This window comes from Halichoerus grypus, chromosome 11 (genome assembly GCF_964656455.1).
Source record: "Halichoerus grypus chromosome 11, mHalGry1.hap1.1, whole genome shotgun sequence".
NCBI classification, from domain to species: Eukaryota; Metazoa; Chordata; class Mammalia; order Carnivora; family Phocidae; genus Halichoerus; species Halichoerus grypus.
In genome coordinates this window covers 17590079-17606822 of record NC_135722.1, presented here as the reverse complement: position 1 = coordinate 17606822, position 16744 = coordinate 17590079, and the positions used below count along the sequence as shown (strand labels likewise).

General features: G+C 38.6%; 1 protein-coding gene across 2 annotated transcripts in view; it reads left to right on the top strand.

The window, feature by feature from the left end:
* The window catches only part of HSD17B12 (hydroxysteroid 17-beta dehydrogenase 12), a 156225-nt gene that overhangs the window by 89363 nt on the left and 50118 nt on the right, over window positions 1-16744 (top strand). For both annotated transcript variants that reach the window (XM_078058141.1, XM_036097692.2), the window contains exon 4: window positions 10237-10344. In XM_078058141.1, the coding sequence (XP_077914267.1) occupies window positions 10237-10344 (108 nt within the window). The remainder of the gene's footprint in view (window positions 1-10236; window positions 10345-16744) is intronic.

Here is a 16744-nt window from a genome sequence, read left to right as displayed (position 1 = left end):
TATTGTTGCGGCAGTTGGTGAAATTTGATCAGGCTCTGAGGACTAGAGGCAGTAATGCATCAATGTTGATTTCCTGATTTTGATGGCTATCTGATTTTGGAGACTATAGGAAATACATACTGAAGCAACATTCATAAACTTTTTAGTCTCAGGACCCCTTTACAACTCTTAAAATATTGAGGACCCCAAAGATCTTTGGTTTATGTGTGATACAGCTGTGAATGTGAATTATCTTAGATATTCAAATTGACTAATTAAAAAAAATTATTTAATTCATGTAAGAGTAACAATAAACCCATTACATGTTTATATAACATTTTTTAGCAGGAAGAACAGCTATAGGTTCTGAAACAAAACAAAACTCAGTGACAAGAGTGGCGTTTTACATTTTTGCAAATCTATTTAATATCTGGCATGGTAGAAGACAGTTACATTTGCATATCTGCTTCTGCATTTAGTCTGCTGCAGGGTTATTTTGGTTGAAGTAGAAGAAAATCTGGCTTTACATGGTAATGTAGTTGGAAAATAGGAAGTGATTTGAATAGCCTCTTCAGGTAATTGTGGATATTCTTCTTTGATACTACATCAAAACTCCGTAAGTGGAGGTTTCTTAAAAGTTAGTTGAAGTATGGAATCTGAAAATGTATCAATGGATTTTCATACTCAGTTACATTAAAATCCATTTGTCCACCTCACACTTTGCATAGGTTTTTTATGCATTATGATTTTGTATCTGTGTGCATTGGTCATCAGACAGTATTGGTTCCTGAGTTTTGCAGATCTCACAAATGTTGACACAGCACCCAAAAAATCACATTTATTAATATCACTCCCAATCTTATCAGAAAAATCTTTTCTCTCAAGCACATGAAGGTAGCTACAAGCTTTCCAAAATTCTGATTTTTCCTTTAAAAGCTCAAATTTTCTCATGGACAATAAATATTGTTGGTTGTTTTTCTTAAAATGAGAGACTCACTTCATTTTTAAAAATATGTCTGCTAAATCTAAAGAAGCATGGTTTTTCTGTCCATTGTTTTTTCAAGTAAAATGGCGCAGTATGAGAACAGGGCCTAACTCCGCTTATACGACTCATTTTCACAGATGCTTCTCCTCAGGACACTCGTCGTATTAGGTGCACAGAAAAAGTGCTTTATGCATACTTCCCATTTTGTCACACCACACATTAAAAAGATGTGTCATCAAGGGTAGAGATTAAATAGAATTAATGATTTTACTGCTTCTTCAAGGGACATTCTTAAACAAAACTGACTTTTTCTTTTTTACTGCAAATCTGTGAAGGATATAGTTAGGTGCTGCTGCTTTAATTCGTGTTAAGGTTTTACCCACATTGCTTTTGTGCCATCAGCGCAAGCCAGTACACTGAAGGATGCACATAATGAACGTCGGAGTATTTTTGACTCTGGGCGACCCTCAAAGCCATGGACCACGCTTTGAGAACCACTACATTGAAGTATCTATGGGTGATGGATGACATCTTGTTAGCAACTGAATCTGACATGGTTCCGGAAAAAAAGTTCCTTGTAGAGTATTTGCAATTTTTCTTTGCTTGAGATTATTTCACAATTAAAAAACAAACAAATAAATAATGGCCTTTTAAATGTTGATAACTGAAATTTATGGGAATAATCATTTGCAAGTTTCAGCAATATATCAGTAAGTTCTTATGCAGATTAAATGATGTAATGTCACTTGGTAGAGTTCTTGGCATCTAGCTAATGTTCAATGGATAACTATAATAGTTATTACTCCTGTTCAGTTGGTAGAATATTAACCATAACCCTATGCATTTTTTTTATATGGTACCTCTGGGTTCTTCAGGGCATCTTAGAATCAGAATGATTTGCATCAAGTTCTTATCCTTAGTTCTAAGAGTACAGGAGAAAGAGACTCTAAATCAGGCATTTTTTTGCTTTTATTTTGGTTTGATATGTGAAAACTCTGCTCTTTTAACAATTTAAATGAAGAGGAGTTTTTTTTGTGTGTGTTGAACAGAAAGATGGTTCTACTCTTGGCAAAATGTTGTTGAACTATATTTATCTTCCAAGTGTTAATTGTCATAAAGTAAATATTCATTTCAATAGCTGATATTTTAAATTTTATGGTAATTTTTTCAAAAGTTCCTTTTTTTTTTTTTTTTTAAGAAATAAAAGCAACCGTTACACTTCCTTTTTCTAAATACCAAAATGAGAGACCCAGATCTCGAAAAGAATACTTTTTTCCTGTGGCAGGATTTCACAAAACCACAACAGAATCTTGTGAGAACAAAGTGACAGGTTAAAATAAAAAGTGGTTGCTTAAAAAAAAAAAAAAAAGTAGCTCAATCAGAATTTTTAGAAGGTACTGTGTGATATTTGACTTCTAATTAGTTATCTTTCTTTTTGAAATATGAAGAGAGGAATACACAGAGGGTTACAAAAAATATATCTTTTGCTTGCCAACTTGGTTTTTAGCTCACGGTAATCCTGTGTGTACTCTGGCCCAAATCTCATTGGTAGTAATTTCATTTTTTAAGCCAACAAAGAGAGAAGTAAGCTACCTCAAGAAAAAACTCGCTTTACTAAAAAATAACAAACATTTTTTTATGATTTTAAAAAACGCTGAGACATAATTACAGGAACATTGCCTCAGATGCAAAACTATGAAGACTCTTGTAGCTCTAAGGTATGATGGTTTATTAACCAGATTTTAAACCAAATGGATAAAACCATTGTGTCCTCTCTCCCTAAAGCTGTGTGTCTAATCAGACTCTAACTCAGAAGTCTCTCCCAGCCAGCCTGCCTCTCTCCTTAGGGCCCTCCTTTCTCATGGGACTAAAGCAGCAGCTGCTGGGTTCTCTCCTTGTTGCCCACCACTTTTTATAACAGGCTGTGTGTCCTCTCCTCTGCCACCAGCATTTGCTTCCTAAAGTACGTGTGATCTTGTCACTTTCCAGTTTAATAGCCTCATTGCCTCATTATAGGGTTGCCTTTATAGGTGTGTGGCCTCTGCATTCCCGTTTAAAAGGGCCCATACTTGGTTTAATGCTCTGCTGTGGCCATCTTGAAATTCTTAATAATTTTTCAACAAGGGACCCCACATTTTTATTTTGTTTGCTTCAGGCCCCGCAAATTATGTCACTGGTCCTGTTTGTTATCTTGGCACATAAAACCTCTATCTGCTTCCTGCTACAGAATATTTTCTGTCTTCTCCTCCCTGTGCACTATATACTCCATCCACAGGGATTCTTAGAACATGCTTTTCCTTTCCTGCACTTTCTGCCTCTGCCTACTTCTCCCCCTTCTCTGTGTGGCCAATTCCTACACAAGGACTCAACGCAAATGTCACCTCCTATTTAAAATCCCACTGTGCAAGAGTGAGTTGCTTTCTCTTTGCACTCTTTGTTCATATTAATGAGCAACAGTTGGGTTCATGCATATCTCCTTCACCAAAATATAACCTATTTGAGAGTATCTGCTATTCTACTCAGGGTAAAGTCTGACAAGAGGGTGTAGTTCTTGAATTTACTTAGTCAAAATATATATATTGAGCTCCTGTAGTGAATCAGGCTCTGAGTGTGTGGTGGCAAAGAAAAACCCAGACATGGACACTCCTCTCATAGCTGACGATTTAGAGTGAGATGCTTTGGTTGCCAGTGCCTGTGCCCCTGAATGAATGAATGAGCGTAGGCTAAGGTTTTTGGGTCTTAGTTGAGGATGGGAAATCTGCCTTCGTGACTAGTGGTGCTGGCGGAATAAGCACAGAGAATCTTGCATTTGGAAGCTGTCCTCGGTTCATTTTGTGACATTAAAGAGAAGGCTGGATTGTCAGCAGGGTTCTTGGGTTCTTTCATCAAATCGGAGACACCAGTGATCATGAAACAATGAGGCAGCTTATAAGCATTAAGAAAGAAGAATCACTGGTTAAACTGGCATGCCATCCATTGTATGGCATCCTGATTTCAGAGACCAAAAAAGTGAGTAAAAACGTGCCTTTTGGAACTGATAAAACAGAGTAATTCAAAGGTTAATTACACGCAGCCTGAGTCAAAGAAATACCTGAACATGAAAGGCGTTGCTAAGAATAGCATATCATGACCATTGATTCCATGAATAATATAGTAATAAAGATAGCACTTTTTTTAAAGTAGAGTTGGATGTGCATATTCAATTTGAAAATAGATATGCAGCTGATGCTAAGAGAAAGAATGAATGATACAGAAAATATGTATGGCAGCCTGTGCTGTTTGGGAAGAAGACAACTCTCCGTGAGGTGGTCATCTTTGTGGAAGCTGGCAGATCTATGTAAAGCAAACATTTGCATAAGACTTGACAGTTCCCTACAATACATTCTCATGTACTCACAAGAACTCTGCAGGGTGGGTATTATTTCTTGTAGTAAGGGGATTCCTGCAGGTGAAAAGGCTTGAGTGAAGGGCCCTCAGCCAACAAGTGGATGAGTTGGCAGCCAAGTCCAGGGCTTCTAACTGCATCCCACGCTTTTTTGAACAAACTCTGTTTTGGTCAGCTCGGGATGCCGTAACAAAACGTCATGGTCTGCCTATCTTAAAGAATACACATTTATTTCTCACAGTTCTAGAGGCTGGGAAGTCCAAGATCAAGGTCCGGCAGATTCAGTTCCTGGTGAGGGTCCCCGTTAGATGGCCGCCTTCTTACTGATAAGAAGGTGGCCTTTCCTTGGTGCGTGCTTGTGGGGAGAGAGCTCTCTCTGTCTTCCTCTTCTCAGGACGACACTCATTCCATCAGGAGAACCTCACCCTCATGACCTCACCTAAACCTAGTTACCTCCTAAGGGTCCCACCTCCAGATACCTTCGCATGGGGGGGGTAGGGCTTCAACACATGAATTTGGGGGGACACAAACACTCCACTTACATTGTATTAATGACATCATCTTGGAATCTTTACTAATGTTAGGAATACTTTTTGCATTTTTCTCACCTCAGAACATAAAATTCAGATGTTTCCATTAGCAGGCCTTTTGTTTTGTTTTGTTTTTTTCCTAAGTGTGGAAAATAAACATCCTTATTTGAAAATTTTTTCAAAGGTGCCTTGCCCACCTGAACCCAGTGTCGAACTCAGGGCTTTCAAAAGAATGGAACCTATTCGTGTGCTATCAGTAGAACAGATTTGCATCGTATATGGTTTTTATTTATTTCAGTTGGTTGTTCTAATTAAATAGCCCATAATGAATAAAATATAATAACCTTGGCTTAAAATAAAGAAATACTTGGTTTGGGATGGAATCCTGGTGATACTATGATGGATTTTTTTTTATTTGACTGAAAGTGGGTCTCTTCATATGAGATTAAAATGATCATGAGAGTGTTTTCAAGGGCAATGAAAAAAAGAAATGGACCATTATTTGTGTAGCATCTCTGATAATTATAATTAAATGGGTCTTTAAAAATGGAGTCAGATGAATTATTCCCTTCTAGGGCACAATCACCTGTTTCTCCATAGCTACACAAAGGAGGCTTTCTCTGTGGGGAGATATCTCACCCTGAGGGGTAGGGGACAAGGGAGATGGTAAGGGCTGGGGGCAAAAAGAAGGAAAATAGCAAAAGGAGGGAAGTAGAGAGAATTTAGTTAGGGGATATTTTGTTCTTTGTTTTCCCCTTAAAATTAGAAAAAGTACAAAAGACTCACTGTGCTTTTTACATCTCTAAATACTCTAAAACATTTTATGTGAAAATGGAGGGGTTTTTAAAAACATGCAATACATTTTTATGGTTCTAAATTGCATTTAATGAATTTAGATTTAAGAAGCTAAAATTGGTAGGTGTTGAATATAGTACTATTTCCCCAAGAGTCGCTCCTCTCCCCTAATTATGTTTTTCAGGACTAGGGATAGGGAGAGTGGTCCATGACTAAAATATCTTCAACCTTCATCTCTGTGACCTGAGTTAAGCTCCTAGAGTACTTTATTCATGAGACTGGATGGTTTCCTACAACTCTAAAATGTTTCTGCCTCTATGAGAATGATAGTCCAACTCATGCAGGACAAATGGAAGGACTGAGTTGTTTCTTAATTTATCTTAATGCTTTAAAATGCCTAACAGTAAGCACTTTATATTGTTATGCCTCATAATGGACATCTCTTACCAGTGTATAGTTTTATTTCTATAGGGAAGAGTTTCAGAAGTTACTGAGAAGGTGATTTTAATAAATGGGCTGTGTCAGCCTCGATGTATTTACTCACATGGCAGACATTTGAGTGACCTCTGTTATATGCCAGGCATTGTGCTGGGTGCTGGTATACAAAGATGACAGAGAACGATCTGTGTTTGTTAGGAAATAGACTGTTTGCATAACATATTATGATGCTTACTAAGGTTATATAGAGGGCCTCTAGGAACATAGCTGAGAGAGTAAGTAAGTAGTTTTACCTTGGAGGAAATGGGAATCCTGAAAAGACAGTCCACAAGGCTGGTGACATAACTTGAATCTTAAATGATGAAATTTACAATATGGAAAAGATGGGGAAGGGTGAAAGAAACTTAGGGCAAAAACTGATCATTTATTTGGAGCAGATGTAGGGACAAATGAGAATTAATATATTATTTTTGGTTTTATTAATAAAAAATTATAAATAATACATGAGTTTATGTAGATGAGATTTCTTTTCTAGCATTCTCAGGCCCCCTTTCCCCAGGCACACAGAGGAAAAATAGGAGTCTTTCTAAGACCTATACAATTATTCTTAGGGAAAGACTGTTAAATTTGAGAGATGTCAATTTGTTGTTGTTTTTTTTAAGATTTTATTTATTTGACAGAGAGAGACACAGTGAGAGAGGGAACACAAGCAGGGGGAATGGGAGAGGGAGAAGCAGGCTTCCCACTGAGCAGGGAGCCCGATGCGGGGCTCGATCCCAGGACCCCAGGATCATGACCTGAGCCGAAGGCAGACGCTTAACGACTGAGCCACCCAGGCGCCCCAGGGAGATGTCAATTTGTTGAGCAAAATAAAAATAATGATGGCCAGACCTCTGAGTAAAAATCAGCCATGTGACTGGAGGAGCAGGGCACCCATGCTTGGAAGTGGTAGAATGCTTGAGGCTATGAGGATGTTCAATATTCTATAGCTCTATAGTTTTAAATAATATTTCTTTCTCTTATTCTACCATTGTAGTTGGGTAGCTTTCAGGGGACTAGTAGATAAAAATGGAATAATGGTATCATCCCAGTTATTTCTTGGCTTCATTCTCCATAAGCCAGAGCTGATTTTCTGCCTCTATTTCTGGTGAGTTGACTGCCTTGAACCGCCCATACCACTCATCAGCTTTTGCTTCTTAGGTTTTGGTCTTTGCCTAGGCTGAGAAACAGTGAGCCAAGACCATCTCAGAATCACTTCAATCTGAAAAAACTGAGGAGGGCATGATTGTATTTGGCCACAATTTAAGTAGCAGGATGCCAGCCTATGCAATTTCAAATACCAAGTGGTTTGACAGTAGGAATAATCAACAGTGTTGAGTATCTTTGCATAACGGTGTGTAATATTCTAATAATGACATTCTTTAGTTCTTTAATTTCTTTAAGAATTTACAATCACAAGATTTTACTGTGAGACATTAAGTAAATGGAGAGAGCCTGGAGGGAATGCCACATTGTCATCCTTCATAAAGTGCAAAAGCCCTGAATGTGTTTGGGGGACATTCTGAGTTTAAAGAATTGCTCAAGGAGCACCCTGGTGGCTCAGTTGTTAAGCATCAGACTCTTGATTTCGGCTCAGGTCGTGATCTCAGGGTCCTGGGATCGAGCCCTGTGACAGGCTCTGCGCTCAGCACGGAGTCTGCTTGTCCCTCTCCCTCTGCTCCTCCCCCCCCATCATGTGCGCACATGCGCTCTCTCTCTCTCAAATAAATAAAATCTTAGAAAAAGAGAGAATTGCTTAGGGCCTATGTGGCTAGAGCCGGGGACAGCGGGGAGAGTAGGGAGGTGGCGGTCAGTTCAGAGCGGTATTAGGCCATTGCTGCAGACTGTGACTCTTACCGTAAGCCAGCTGGAGCTCTGGAAGTGTGTGAGGGGGTGGGGGACGTGATCAGACAGCCCTACATTGCAGAAGAAGCAGCTCATGATGGAGGCAGTGGAGAAAAGGTAGAAAAGCAGTGTTAACTGCACTAGGACATGATTCAGGGTAATCCAGGTACAAGTTCAAAATCGGATTTATCTTGAAAAGCTTGCATCAGAAGCCATTTTGCTTATCCTAATGTGAGTACAAAGAAAAGCTTACTTTAGGGTTCTTATTAAATAAAATAACATTCTTTCCAAAAGGGTCTCTGAATATGTTTAGCAGCCTATCTATACAAGACTCTACATTATAAGTACATTCCCCAAATCCTGTGAGATTTAAAAGAGTAAATTTGATTCAGGAGTTGTGAGGTGGCTTTTATTAGTAGAGAGATTTTTCTTAAATGTCAGTATATAGCCCTAGTGTGGAAACATGCTTTGTTTTTCTCAAAATAAATAGATAAATTTATCTCATTTCATTCCTGAATGAAGTTTTACATTTAATAAAAGGTACCCTTCAGCATTTTGATTTGGGTCTTTTTTTTTTTTCTTGTAAATCTGTGGCTCTAATAAGGGCAGTGTTCTCTACTTACTGGTGGTAAATCCTGGGAAGCATTTATAATAAGACCTGTTGGATGAGCTGTTGTGACGGGACACCTTGGTCTGTGGCTCTCCATTACATGAACACATACAGTAACTCATTGACACTGGAATATAAGTGTGCCTTTAACAACCAGATATGGTATTTTCTTTTTTTTTTTTTTTAAGGATTTTATTTATTTATCTGAGAGTGAGTGAGAGAGAGAGAAGGAGCAGAGGGAGAGGGAGAAGCAGACTCCCTGCTGAGTGGGAAGCCTGACGTGGGGCTCAATCCCCAGATGCTGGGATCATGACCTGAGCCGAAGGCAGACGCTTAACCGACTGAGCCACCCAGGCGCCCCAACACCAGATAGGTATTTTCTAGGTCACATATTCTCCTCTCCAGTTTATTCATGGATTCCTACCTCAGGTCAATACTTTTCATTGAGACTAAGAAACAGATCTCTTGTGAACCAGCTCTTCAGTTGTAGGCAGAACTCCTTTTAGATCAAGAATGGCAGTGTCCTTTGTGGATTAATGTTGCAGACTCTGTGATGAGCCAACATTGACTTCGAATGAAGAAAAGTTTATTTTTTTGGAAGCAGGATTTTTAAATGAATTCTTCTGAATTCTCATCAAGTTCCAAAGAGTAAACATTCTTAGCCACCTGAACTGCACTAAGGGAAGTGAGAGCAGCGTTAGTGGAGGAGAGAGGAGACTTAGCATTTATGGAGTGCCTTCTGCATACCACCAGATAGCACTTGAGCCTCGAAGCAGAGGTTGGGTAGCATTACTTTCATTATCAGGAGAGGATGCTGAGGCTCGTGGAGGATATGTGACTTGCTCAAAGTCATTAGGCAAATAGGTACAAAATTAAAATTGGTACCTGTGTCTGGAGGACCTCACAGTCCATGCCTTCTCAAATGGACTCACGAGGGAGGGCGGAAGTGAACACTGCATTACCTCAGTGAGTTCGGTTTCTCCAGAGTCCCATTTCTCAATGTGTGATTTCCATTAGCTCTGTGTGTACTTGTGTTGTCCTGAGCAAAATAGAACACCGAGGACTGTCTTCTGTCATTTTGTAGCTCTGTCACTGTGCATTTTGTGTGGGTTTTTTAATGTGGTGACCATTAACTGTTAATCAAGGCCCTAAATTCCACGACGATGATACTCATTTTATTTCCATTTTAATAAGATGGACTTTTATATATCACCCTTTAAAACATTTTGCAACATAAAGACTTCTTTCTGAAATTATGAAGCATCAGTTTGCAATTAAAATTAAAAAAAAAAACAGTGGTATTTAAAGAGTATATAACATTATGATACGAATCATGTTTTACTATTTGTACCTAAGAGTCTAAAAAGGAGTCATTATTGATTTATAGAAGGAGAACTGGTTAAGGAACAGTCAGCCAGCTCTGTAGCAACATGGGATTTTTATTGCAGAATTATTGTGTTGACTCTGTATCATCTCTTAGATGGTCTCATGATTGCTAACATGATTCTGGTCTAAATTTCATATCAGATTGGGGCGGGGGGAAGAGTTTGAAAAGGTAATATCATCAAATGCTTTAATCTTAATTGCCGTGTTATGATTTTCCTTCTCTCTATTTGTGTTTTTTTCCTAGGAGAAAAATTCAAAGTGGAAACAAGGACCATTGCTGTTGACTTTGCATCAGAAGATATTTATGATAAAATTAAAACAAGCTTGGCAGGTCTTAAAATTGGTGTTTTAGGTTCGTATCTTTGCCACATTTATAGATTCGTCTTGCACTTTTTATTTGACTTTTACTATGACTATACGTTTTCTTTTTGGATCTTAGGTATTCGGTCAATAAAGTGAGTAGTGAGAAGAAAATTGTCTTTTTAATACAATTGATTGTTAGATGACATTATATACATTTGGATCTTTGTTTTTAGTTATATTTTAATGACTGTTTTTACAATTTTGGGGTTATTTTCTCTGCCTGCTTTATTTTCTGCCTCTCATTCTTTTTTGTATGTATGTATTTTTTAAGATTTTTTTAGATTTATTTATCTGAGAGACAGAGAGAGGGAGAGTATGCGTGTGCATGTGCCCACGTGAGCCGGGAGAGGGGCAGAGGGAGAGGGAGGGAATCTCAAACAGATTCCCCACAGAGCTCAGAGCACGATGCAGGGCTCCATCCTGGGACCCTGAGATCATGACCTGAGCTGACATCAAGAGCCAGCTGCTTAACTGATTGAGCCACCTGGGTGCCCCTCTTTTGTGTGTATTTAGATAAGGTTATAGCATAATAATTCTTTAAGGTGGGTGATGCTGACCCTTTTTGACAGTTGAGGAAATGAAGGCTAAGGGAAGTGTTTCTCAGCCTGTTTGTTACTACCCTCTTACCCAAGGAGGCTTTTTAGACATTATTTTCCCCTAATCCTCCCTCTCATGAAATTTTAACACCACAGGTACACTGTATGTCTTATTTACGCACTATATGTATCTCTGTGCTTCAACAGACAAAGCATAAGATCTCACACTGCCCACCCCTGAACCAGTTTTTGTCCTGTTGGGAGTGAGATCACCCCAGCTGGGAACACATGGCTGAGAGACTTGCCTAAGGTCACATGAAGACCAAGCAATACAACTGGGATTCTGTTTGTTTTTCCTGAGTCTCCTACTCCCTTTTGTTATACCTCAGCTACCTTGCTCTCGTTACCAAAAACCAGTGCTTTTGCTGAGATAGGGCAGGTGTTGGAAATTATTATGGAAAAAATTCACCAGATTTTAAGGGGCAAAGTGGGCTTTGGAAAGGTACCCACCATTTTTTGAGTCCTTTCCAGAAAGAAACAGAGCATCTAGTTCAGAAAAAAGTTGCTTCTTTACTAAATCTCTTTATCCCACTGACTCAATTGGTGTTAACCTGGTAATTTGCTGTCGTTTTCTTTTGGGGGTTATCAAAGGAGAAAAAAAAAAGAAAATGCTTTAAAAAAAGTTTCCTAACATTCTTTAGTCAAGACCCCCACCTCCCTTCCTTATACTATGAAAGAATGGTCTTTTATATAATTTCTGCATAAGGCAATAAAAGAAAAGAGTTAAACACACATAGCCTACCTAGTGCCCTTGGACCTGCAGTTCCCTCTGGCTTTGACATTGTATCCACTTCAGCTCCTGCCTGGTCCATTTCACATAGCACCACGCCCTTCCTACCCCCACCACTACTCTCCAGCTGCTGGGAGAGCCTATGGCAAAAAGTGAATGGAGACACGGGTCTGATTTTTGCCTCTGTGTCTACATGTTCTTCTCTAAATACATATATTGCCTGGACTCTTTTACAGGTTCCTCTTCCTTAGCCTAATTCTGGACTACCCAAAACACCACTAACATCTATAAAGTTCTAGACTTTTTAAAACTTCCTAATCAGTAGCAGCTATAACTTACTAGTTAGGATAGATACTGCCATAGCCTGTCCTCACCCCTTTCAGACTAGTCATGCGTGGACTGGGGGACGAAGGCTGGCTTAGGCATGGAGATAGATTGAGGATCCCCAATGAGAAGAGACTTACCTTGAACTTGTAATCTTGGAGAATAATTTCTTTCAGAAAGGTTCATGATTGTTTTAAGCTTTGCATAACTTTTAGCTTCTTGTCACTGGGTAACTTTGAAACTGTGAATACTCTGGGACTATGACACTGAAGATGGAAAATGTCAGGCATCATTTTCCCACAGGGCTGGAGGATTGTAAAAGGCACTCTTCAGCTGTTCTTTCCCGACTCAGCGTATAGAAAGTTTACTGTGTGAGTTTAGGCACAATAGAGAGATCTGTTAAGGATGGGAGTACAGGGCACATGATTCCCAAGCACTTTTTCCCCACTTCTAGAATCCTAGGACGTGTATCAACACATTAGTGCTGCATTTAGACATGAAGACTGATATTTTCCAGGCCTCATATGCTAATGGAACCATTGTTTTTGTAGTCCAGCTCCTTAGTAAATTGCAACCTGTGAGTTAGCAGTTTGTACCCTCTTTACTCACTCACTCATTCAATCATTTGTCAAAGAACTAGAGACATAGCAATGAACAAGAAAGTGCCTGACCTCATGTACTATAATGTCTAATGGGAAAGACAGCACTTTTGAGAAGGGCAGGACAGGGCAGGGTGTAATAAGAGTATAAAGGCAAGAGGAAATTGATATAGGGGAAGTGATGGTGACTTGGTCCAGCCAGTGGGGTAGGAGAAAGGAGGATTCCAGAAATGTTTAGAAAGTAAATGAAGTAGAACTTTGCAAGAGATTGCAGGTGGGATGAAGGAGAAGAGAGAAGTAATGGACGACTTTGAGGTTTCTGGCTTGAGAACCTAGTCAATGGGGCCATTTACTAAAATGGGGGCTCCTGGAGGAATCTTTTTTGGAATGAGGATCATTTAAGTTTGGAGTTCCTCCAGAAAGTCCAAATGGGGTTGTTAAGTTGATAGTTGGGTATATGATCTAGGTTTTATTTATGTATTATTTTTTTAAACATAAGGATCTCTGTCTTTTTTTTTTTTAAGTTTATTATTACTTTTAGTTATCTCTACACCCAGTGTGGGGCTCGAACTCGTGTTCCTAAGGCCAAGAGTCACATGCTCTACCAATTGAGCCAGCCATTGCCCTGGATCTAGGTTTTAGTAGAGCTCTTAACAGAAGATAGAGTTTGGAGATGAGTTATCTATAAGTAGTAATCTCATCGAAGCATTGAGACTGGAGATCATCCAAGGAGAATATGGAGAATGTAAAGAGAAAACTGAGGACAGAGCTCTTTTAGTTCCCTCCCTTGTCATCAAAGGCTGCCTGGAATATATAGCATGAAGGAGGGATAGTTTTTTATACAAGTTCAGCACTGTCTGATAGAAATATAGAAATATAACATGAGCCATGTGTGTAATTTTAACTTCTCTAGTAGCCACGTTTTTCAAAGGTAAATAATAAACAGATAAAGTTAATTTTAACAATGTATTTTATTTTAACCCACTGTGTCCAAAATATCACTTTAGCATGTAATCCATATAAAAAATTATTTTATTTTTTTAATTTGCATTATAGAGGTCCCAGAAGGAGAAGCAAATAAAAATTTATTAAAATATTTTGCATTCTTTTTCTCATACTAAGTCTTCTAATCTAGCACGTATGGTATGCGTATAGCATATCTCAATTCAGATTAGCCACATTTTAAGTGTTCAATAGCCACATGTGCCTGGTGAGGGACATCTTCGCTCTAGCTCACGTTGGCTGTCTTCTCATCCTCAATTTGTGTGAGAGGGCCATAATTTCTACATTTTTCTTATGCTTTAACATGGTTTTCAGCCAGGAGCAGTTTTGCATTGTCTGGTAATGTCCAGAGACATTTCTAGTTGTCACTAATTGAGGGAGGAGGTAGGAGAAGTTCTATTGGCCCTGAGTGGGTGAAGATCAGGGATGCTGCTAAACATCCTACAATGTACAAGACAGACCCCCACAGGAAAGACTTAGCCTGAAATCTCAATAGTGCTGAGGTTGAGAGACCCCGCTTTGAAGCTTTACTGTAATCAAACTGTTCTGATTGAATACTGATTCACACACACACACACACAACTTTGTTTTAAACTTTTATTTGGTGACAAATCAATAATAAAAATAATTGTAGCTAATGTTTACATGATCCTTTTAAGTCTGTAACACCATTTTCATATACATTATCTTATTCTTTGGTTATATGCTTAGTTTTCTTCCTACTCTACCACAACTGTCTCCTTACACATAAGGTGTATGTAATTATTGATAGTTACTAACAGATATATTGCATTGTAATTTTATTTATTTATTTTTTTTAAAGATTTTATTTATTTATTTGACAGAGACACAGCGAGAGAGGGAACACAATCAGGGGGAGTGGGAGAGAGAGAAGCAGGCTTCCCGCTGAGCAGGGAGCCCGATGTGGGGCTCGATCCCAGGACCCTGGGACCATGACCTGAGCCGAAGGCAGACGCTTAACGACTGAGCCACCCAGGCGCCCCGCATTGTAATTTTAATTTGTCAAGGTTTTTGAGGGAACTATTAAAAACACCTTAAATGTAAATATAAACACCTTTATGAGCTAAATGTTATCACCAGGTCATATTTCAACTCTCATCTTACAGTTCCTTCTCTAGGGTGGACATAACACTATAGAACTTGTCTGGGGGGGGGGGTAGGTCTGATGTCTTTTTCTTATAATTCCCTGGGTATGTAGCTCCTTCACTTTCCCTCTCCTCCCCAGCCAGATCCCACGTAACTCCATCTCCTTCTCATAAGGGGGAAATTCTCCTTCCTCCTCTGCGTAACGTCAGTCTCACCTTTCTAACATTTCCTAAAATAATAAGCATGTAGGTCGGTTTCTAGTAAGACCTTGCAATCCATATGAAGGCATAAGAAGGATTTTTTTCTACTGAGTATTAATGAAACTGGTAATGATGACATGAAAAATAAATCACCAACCTGTACTCTGTCTGTTTGAATAGCATTAACCACTAAAGTATATAGTCAATGCTTAATAAAGAAAATTAGTATTGTAAGAATTACATAGGAAAATGCTAAAGCCCTTTGTCATGAAAGAAACATCAAGTTTTCAGTAAGATAAGTGGGGAGAAAATGGCCATGAATTGTCTGAATTTATACAGAAAGGTCACCGTAACTTGATAAGACTATAAATGCTTAAGGTGGAGAAGTTGGATTCTTAACTCTTGTTATGTAAAATAAGTAAGCATCTGCTGTCTTCTTTCAGGCAAATGCCAAGAAACACAGATTTGAGAAAGCTTAAAAAACTTGAACTATTTAGAGAAAATGACATCAATACTGCTTTGAATAAGCAAACAATCAGTTAACAAAATGCGATTGCTATAATGCTTACTTACTTGATTCCTCAGGAGAGATTCTCATGCGTGCTCCAAATGGGTTTGGAGGACTTTGCACAATACATTGCAGGAGGCAGAGTTTAGCAAGGCCAAAAGAGTAGCCTTGGATTTGAAGTATGCCACAAATAATACTTTTTCAAATTCCCCTACTATGACTTTTTTAACCTGTAAAAAGTGACATTCTTTATTCTAGAAGAAAAATAAAAAGGTCCTCTTGGAAAAAAATATTTAGTTTGTGATTCATTAAAAAAAAAAAATCAATCATTGCTTTATTCAAGCTCTTAATGCATCCTAGACCAAGAATTTCCCCATGCCAAATGCTGTCAAGGTCTTTTCCACACATACTGTCGTGCTTTGTGTAAGTTGCAGAATCAAGAGAATCAGTTGGTACAGGCTGATGTGATGCTGTGCTTGCTGGCTTAGTGTATTCAGGACTGTTACCTATTGACTTTTTTCTGTCTGTACGCAGTGCCATAATTTTATTACGAGGCATCATTTTTAAAAGATTTTATTTATTTATTTGAGAGAGAGAGATAGGTAGAGAATGAGGTGGGGGCGGGGGCGGTGGGGGGAAGGGCAGAGGGAGAGGGACAAGCCAGCTCCCTGCTGAGACATGGGGCTCCATCCCAAGGACTCCGGATCCTGACCTGAGCCAAAGGCAGACATTTAACTGACTGAGCCACCCAGGCACCCCAAGAGGTATTTTAATGGTATAGTATTAACAATAGTTTAGACATAGTATAGATAATAACAATAGTATAGATAATAAAATAGTATAGATCTAACATAGTATAGATAATACAAGTCAGTTAATGGTAAAAAATGATTTATTGCAAAAGCTGGACTAGAACTTACTATTCTCTTTCTTCCCATGCCCTTTGTAAGTGAATACTTGCTCCACTTATATATTTGATAGATTATTTTTTTATTAGTGTCCTTCCTTTCTGCTTGGCTAAATGCAAAAAATATTTTTTTGTTACCCTTGCCCATGCAACCTTATGGAATATAGGAAATACTTGGGAGGCATATGTGTTCCATTTTTCTCCCCTAAAACCTATATTTTCCAGAATGTTCTAGGATAGAGAATAGTCGAATGTTGAGAATATATATCCTAAAATATGGTTTGAGCAGAGATGAATAGTTAAGATCAGTCTACTCTATTTCTATTTATACGTAAGTCCTTAAAGCTTCTTAACAGAAGACCCAAGAGTATTATTAGCTACTGGGGGAAAGGGCCAGTTAGCTTCCAAATGGCAAA